A 7,508-nucleotide genomic window follows, 5' to 3' on the forward strand; every position below is an offset into this window, starting at 1 on the left:
GTGTTGACTGGTCAGTGGGTGGCTGCAGCTACGTACTAAAATAAGGCATTTCAAAACAGAAAAATGATCCATGAGATGAAGTGCAAGGTGTGTTTGTTGCCCTGACACGGCGAGAAATCCAACTGTTGTGATTGCATGATGAAACACTCCAAGATTTTGTTGGGCATTAAACTAAAATCTAAAAAAGGTAATGAAAGTTGACCAAAACAACGTGTAAATAATACATAGTGCCAGCATGTGGTCCATTGCTTACTGTGACCTCGGTGTTGGGATGCACATAAACAGGAAGAGGACGCATCACTGCATTCTGAGTTGTGGACATGCAAATATGATACGCAAAATTAATATTACTGGCACTTGACACGTGTGGCACTTTTACTAAGGTAAAGTAACTGAACACTTCCTACTGGTTACAGCCCTTATTTCTTTGTACTAGTGCGCCACCTAGTGGAAGTAAACTTCTCAATCACTCCATTCTTATTTTAAATAGTTTGAGAGGATCATGCATTCTTATTCACTACCTGTCTAAAAATAAGGTTCTCTGTTATAGTTTACCATTTCTAGCTCATAGCCATCAACTAATTTGTGTGACTGGTACTTTTATTTCATGATTGAGGAAACTTGAGCTACACATTTTCGACTTTAATGCTGCAGTTTGACCACGTGCAAAAAGGGTTAATGTTACTTCTTCGTTGACAGGACGCCAGTGTAAAGACCTGAGAACTGGACACATGCACTTTCCTGGTGACGACTCGAGCTGCAGCGTTCTGGATCAGCTGTAGCTTTATGATCGACTTCTTTTTTAACACAGACATGTAAACACATTGTTACAGTAGTTGAGTCTGTTGAAGATACATCTGGTTGAGACATGATTCCTCTAATCCTTGATATATTCTATAGGTGATTTTGTAACTTGTAATATCACACTTTTACTTATGAGACTTCCGTCCTGGAAGATCCGTCATAGCTTTCAGCATTTTTAAGTAAAAAAAACACAACAGCGCTGACATATCTTAAACCATTTAATAGATGAAGAGATAATCATAAATAAGCACTGTAGCACACACATACAAGAAGTTCTAGTCTGGTGTATAAAGCCCTCCAAATATTTGTTTTTTTAATTCCAAATGTTGGCACAGATAAATCATCTAAGTTCATTTTTTTAAAGCACACCTGTTTAAAAAGACCATCTTGAAAAAGTAAACGGTGAACAGAAATGTACACCATGTAAGAGATTATGTGACATTCAGAGAGCCTGAGAAATTGGATTTCCACACAAAAACTTTGGTTGTTGACAAAATTTGCCTAAAGGTCAAGTATTTCTTTTTTGTTTATTTGCCAAATCCAGTCAAGCAGAAATGTAGAAAAATATGTACAGAAAACATGTGTAACGTGTGTTCATAAGGCAGAAGAACCGAGGTTGTAAATGTGAATATTGAGATTGAATATCACTCCTCAAAACACCTTAAATAGGGTTATTGTACCATATCTACTGCACATTCAGTATACTTTTAATCCATTTACCATAAAACAAAAAAGGCTTTCAATGATGAAGTTGCACCGCGCACATAGTAAAAAACGCATGAATACATCTCAGACCACGAGGCGATTTGCAATTTGTAACTACAGTGTAGTTCCTTAACTGGTCTTACTGGCCGTTTGCTGAAGGAACATTTACAGTGAAGCACTGCAGGTCTTCACTGGTTCACTGTCGCCAAACCATCATGTACTTTAGCAACGGAACCACCCGCGTGCTTCCTGGATGCATACAGACTGTTTGGTTGGTTTAAATGTAAATGTGCATCTCTCGGTTGATTCAAGTGTAGACGAGGTGATACGAATATTACTTTCCAAGCATCCCAGAAGTTGACAACAGACATTTACATCTTCACCTACGATGATTATTCATGCTTCACACCTCACCACTTACACAAATCCTACAGGCTAATCCTTCAGGCAGCGACGCATTTCCTCATGCACATTTTAGCACCTTTGATTCTTGTTCATCATTAGCAACACAAAGCAGACAACTGGTTTTCATTCAAATGTTCCAGTTTTTTAGGGATAATATTGTTTTTAACTTGACTTTGTGCTTAATCTAAATACACTTAGATGTGAGGTCCCTGTCTATTTATCACCAAACATCAGGGAACGGCTGGGAATGTTTCCGTTGCAATTTTCAAGAACAAAATGATATCGTTAGAGATAAATACAAAAAAGTCCTATTTCATGTTGCCTGAACTTAATATGTGAAATATCATACCCACCATGAAATGTAGCATGAAAACTGTTTACTAACCTGTTCACACTCTCTGCCTCAGCTTAAAGCTCATGTATTCATTTAAACGTAATGCTTTTCACATGCTCGTGACAATTTGTTTTTGTGTGAAACGTTATTTGTTAAGAGTAAACAATACAAATCCAGTTGTGATGTTAATACATTCCCAATAATATTAGTGTGTTAACAAGTTTAAAACCTGCTCAAAGGAATTCCCTTTAATCCAAGTGCCGTCCTGGAGCCAAACAGCTCTATGATGCTGTATTTAACATATTACACACAGCTCTGACAACTCTTTCCCAGTGAGGGAGGAAAATGTCAAACGGTGTGTGTGCCCTTGTTGGCATACGGAGCCTCATTTAACTGTCATGCGTTTGTGGGTCAGAACTTCCTAGAGAGACCGGGGACGAACGAGGGAAAGAAAGGCGACTTCCAGCTCTTTTTGATGAACTTTGCGGACGTTACCCAGACGACACACACAGCCCTATCTCCATCTCTCAGAGCAGAGCTGTGCGGTGGAGAGAGGGAAACATGGCGTGGACCCGATCTCAGCTCAGCTGCTCCAAGTAGGCCGACAGCTGAAGTGTAGGAGGCAGAAAGTCCTCTTGTTTGTTCACCACTTTGGTCTGACGTGTCCGGTTGTAGTTGGTGCCTGATGGGTCCAACAAACAGACTTGCATTACTTGTGACTGCAGAACACTAAGCTGGCTTAGGACCTCAACACCTTTATGCAACCACATACTGTTTATCTACTGTGGCTCAAAGCTTTTGATGCTCGACACAACTCGTTTTCCCTTCTATGTGCCGAAATGAGAAGAAACGACATGTCTGTATAACCGTACCACAGATATTTAAAGGTATTACAACAATGCTGCCTGAGAATTATTCATGAAATATGTGGCCGTGTAGAACAACTAATAATGATTTAAGAGAAAGATTTGCCACGCATGCTGCAAACAGAAGAAAAATTCAGTCTTTACTTAACAGCCATTCATAAGTTAAATGTTCAGATAACCACCAGTGATGTTGTGACTATTATAATGAATTAGTCTGTACGTGCTTCCACTCACTTGTAGAGACAAGGTCCATATATTGGCACACAGCGTGAAGCAGCAGTCTCTCAAAGCTGATTCACAAACAAAAGATACATGAATTTCCACTCCTCAGCGTTCTCTAGCGACAGATTCTCTTGTGTTTCCTGCTGCTGCAATGACTCCCTTCTTTTTGTTTGGAATATAAAGGTTCTGGGTAATTTAATATATTCTGGTTTCAATCTGCTTAAATTACATACTCTCATGTGACATTTTTTTATACTAATAATTACTACGGACATCATTCATTACAATAATGAGACCTTGACCCGAAGAATTAATTTAACGTTCTGGCTGAAATTGAAACTTTACCACGATAAACAGTGGTAAATATATTATCCACATATCAATGCTGCTGACAAAACCACTATAAGTTTATAGGTTCACAATGTCTGCCAAGTGCCAGAAAATAGATACAAAAATATTTGAACTAATATTAATACAAACAAGGAAAAATGTTTAAGACATCCGTCAACATGTACGGATTTTTAAAAGTTACAAATGTTTTCTGAGGGTCTAATTATTTTCTTCTTAGAAACTTGGTTCCCTTTTAAGACTTTAAGACGTACAGATCCGCTGAATGTGGACGAAGGATTTTCTACCTGCTGGCGAGGCTGGTGGTGTAAACTGAGTGAGGCTGAGCGACAAAGAAGCTCAGAAGGTGTTCCTCAAGTACTTCCAGGATTCCCTGTAAGGAGAAAAAATAATACAGTGGGTGGAAACATACTGCCACATGGTCAGAGCACTGATTAGAAGCTTAGTCTTTGTGATCAAACTCCCAGCACGTTGTACAGACGGACACTCACCACGGGGATTTGTTTCCGTCTGAGAGTCACTCGCAGCCTGCGGTCGATTCTTTGGAAGCAGTCCTGAGCAGCGAAAGCAGGATTTACTGTGAAGACACGAGTGACAATCAAGACCGATAGGAGCTCTTACACCCAACAACCAGCTCACAAACGAGCACGGAGCGAGACGCTCACCGTTCCTCTTGTCCCCCAGGGGCCACTTGGGGCTTTTGTTCCTGGCCTCCTCCTGCTCCAGCAGAGACAGCAGCCTCTCCTGCTCCTCGCCGGAGCAATTCATGAAGTCATTCCACGGCTGCGAGAGAGCCACAAGCGGATTGGATGAGGAGCCGAACTAGGACGCGCTTTATTGGGTGCTTTTAGACCCATGTGTGACAAGCTCTTTGTCTCTGACAGTTTTGGAAGGTGTAAAAGGTCAAATTACACCCGAACGGTAAAGCCAAAACCAGGAGAGACCTCACGCTGCTGTTGTAGTAGTCAAACTCTTTGTCTTTGCTCGGTCTAACCCCATTAAAGTCCTGGTCTTTTGTCGGTTTAGGGCGTCTTCACTACAACGGTGCCTCAAGCCACTGCTGCAGCATTAATGGGGGGAAGGGGAGGGGAAGGTTAAAGGCCACTCACCTCTATGTAGTTTCCGTTGGTACAGGCTTCAGTGAAGATGGATGGGATGGATGGGTTACTGCACACCTCCAGGTCATCTTTGGAGCACTCATCCTTCTCAAGAAGGTTAGCTAGAAAGCGTGCTGATTTTCAGAGAAGAGAGAGACGGACCGTGTTGATATACTTACATCAGACAGATTTATGAATTTAAAGTCTTGAATCTTGAGGTTAAAAGAAACATACTTTTCTTGTACTGTGTTGGCATTTTTTGTGGCAATAACAGTTCAATGTAAATGATTTTTTTTTACTCCATTGTTGATGGCCATCATTGTTCAGCCTGCATCGGATGACAACTTATAGATCATCTTATAACAGCTTACTGTTCTCCAGTCGGCGAAGGCTCTTCTTGCCCTTGGCTCGGGGAATGAGGTCAGAGTTGCGGATGGCTTGGTTGATGAAGAACTGCTTCCTTTTGGTGGGAGAGACTCGCTTTGCTGGAGAGCTGGGCAGCGAGGAGCACTTACGCTCCTCTATTAGGCTGGAAAACACAGCACGTCAATTTAGCTGATTAGGTCACATGAATCCTCAAGGGGAAGAAACAGATCTTGTCTCGTGTTGTGGGTATACAGGGATGCACTGATGATTACATTTCCTAAAATGTTTTCACAATAGGTCTAAATACAGGCATAGCTACAGGAACAGTAATGATTCAGCATGCTTTTCTCAGTAGACAAGATGTGGGAATTGACTTGTATGTGACCTAATTTCCAGCCTTTTAGACCGATCCTTGATTTTTTAGAGAATTCTTTAATTGGACATTTTCCTGAGCATCCATTCAAAGTGTGAAACTGCATGCGGCGTTTCCCGTATGAGACGCCGTGTCTCTCTGTCCCTTCGGCCGGTATACTAGTGATGTGTCGTTCGTGAACGATTCGTTCATTTTGAACGAATCCTTACAAGGACTCGAGAGTAACGAGTCCTCTCAAAAAAAGATTTGTTCATTTTCTCGTGGCCACGCATCGGGACTTGCATAGGCTCAGCCAATGAAACAGAAATGATTCGTGGAATGCAGGTCACGTGGAAAATGATCCTTCTGCCAACCAAGTGGTACCAGTGCGGAGCCTATGCAGGTCACGTGAAAAATGAACGATGAACGATGAACGAAACATTGACCCGAAGACTCGGTTGGCAGATGAACGAAACATTGACCCGAAGACGCGGTCGGGAGGTGAACGATTCGTTCATCTGCCGGATACAGATCTTTAAAACATTTTTCCCGTGACCTGCATAGGCTCAGCACTGGTAGCTAGAGAAAACAGAAATGATTCGTTCATTTTGACTGGGTCTTCAGATACAGATCTTAGGATCATTTTTCACGTGATCTGCGCTCAGAAGAGGAAACAGAAAGGATTTGTTTTCCTCGTTCACTTTCGCGTGGCTAGGTTTAGTAAAACGTGAATGATATTCCTTCACAAGTAATAATTACAGGTTTAGTTATTTTAACTTTTTTGTACTTTACTTAAGAGTTCAGCGCAATAGTTATGCCGTGATAATTGAATGCTATATTTTAATGCAGGAATTTATCTTACCACCCCCCCCCCCCCCCCTCCCCTCTCAGTGAACGAATGACTCGAAAAAAGATTTGTTCATTTTACTGAACGAGATTCAAAGAACCGAGTCGGTAAAATGATCCGAACTTCCCATCACTAAGGTATAACATCACATTATGCTATTTTGTCTCATGCTAAATAGCAAAAAGGCCCCGGATGTGGGTCAGTGGGTGTGGTGCAGGACCTCTGTTGGGCTTTCTGCATGAGTTGCCATTTTCAGCCTGCAGGTTGTATGCAACGCTACAGCAACACGATATGTAACCCCTTCCTGCAACAACGTTACTGAGGATTATTATACCGTTTCACTTTGACCTACAAAAACTGTAGGTTGTGCCATTAATATATTTAAACCTATACACCCTTCTCTTCAGTAACTTAAATATCCCCCACATCATGTGAATAAGGTGTCTTTTAGGAAGTGCAGGGCTTATTTGTTGGTGATTTCTTTATTAGCTAACGTTATCTGCCAGATGGTTAAACAGACAACGCAGACAGAGGATTCAACCTGTCGGTCTGTTAAAACATGATTATCAAATTAGCACGACTAGCTAAGAGAGCTGGCAAGATCAAAATGTTAAAAAGCTCCAGAAATGATTGATGAATGATCATTTCAAGCTAACGCTAAGCAGCCTGCTAACGTAACAACCTCGTAACTTAACCTCGTTAATTGTCACTCACATATAATCCTGTTCTTCATCGTTTGTCAAAACCACCATTTTACTCGAGTAAAACAAACGCAAAAAAGCCAAGCTTTGAATCGAAAACAAAACAAAGACGTTCGGGACTAAAAAACTAATGTTTAAGCGGTGGGTGTGTTTGGCAGGTTGTCGTTTGGTGCGCAGCTAGCTCCTCCTCGGCTAACGACGCTAGCTGGATGCTAGTTTGACGCTAGCTGGATGCTAGCTTGACACTGAGCAAACAGCTGCTGCCCTCCCACTGCGGACAAAGAGGAGAGCAGCGGTAAGAGCTCCCACTCCGTCTCTCTGTGTTACGCTTTTAAACAAGCATCACATCAAATATTTTGACTGCGAAATGTAAGAGCATTTGTATTTTCTTTAACCAATCACTCATCAGGGGATCTTTAACGAAACAAAGGGTTTTAACGTGTGGTAACTTTAACTATAAC

General features: G+C 41.4%; 1 protein-coding gene across 1 annotated transcript; it reads right to left on the bottom strand.

Moving 5' to 3' along the window:
* Positions 1-1,009: 1,009 nt before the first annotated feature.
* r3hdm4 (R3H domain containing 4) lies at positions 1,010-7,454 on the bottom strand. The gene is made up of 8 exons (XM_040184672.2): positions 7,061-7,454; positions 5,153-5,310; positions 4,794-4,915; positions 4,350-4,467; positions 4,176-4,261; positions 3,972-4,057; positions 3,349-3,404; positions 1,010-2,930 (listed from the first exon to the last, which is right to left on the bottom strand). The coding sequence occupies exons 1-8, from the start codon at positions 7,096-7,098 to the stop codon at positions 2,827-2,829; spliced, it is 768 nt and encodes a 255-aa protein (XP_040040606.1). The 5' UTR covers positions 7,099-7,454; the 3' UTR covers positions 1,010-2,826.
* Positions 7,455-7,508: the final 54 nt, after the last annotated feature.

This window comes from Gasterosteus aculeatus, chromosome 8 (genome assembly GCF_964276395.1).
Source record: "Gasterosteus aculeatus chromosome 8, fGasAcu3.hap1.1, whole genome shotgun sequence".
NCBI classification, from domain to species: domain Eukaryota; kingdom Metazoa; phylum Chordata; class Actinopteri; order Perciformes; family Gasterosteidae; genus Gasterosteus; species Gasterosteus aculeatus.

What these genes read in the sequence shown, in the direction of transcription:
- r3hdm4 (XM_040184672.2), bottom strand. Translation starts at nt 7,098, where the DNA reads ATGGTGGTTTTGACAAACGATGAAGAACAGGATTATAT. An exon ending in CCTGGGGGACAAGAGGAACG is followed by an intron (nt 4,262 to 4,349) that starts GTGAGCGTCTCG and finishes GTGTCTTCACAG; the next exon opens with TAAATCCTGCTTTCGCTGCT. An exon ending in TATGGACCTTGTCTCTACAA is followed by an intron (nt 2,931 to 3,348) that starts GTGAGTGGAAGC and finishes TGGACCCATCAG; the next exon opens with GCACCAACTACAACCGGACA.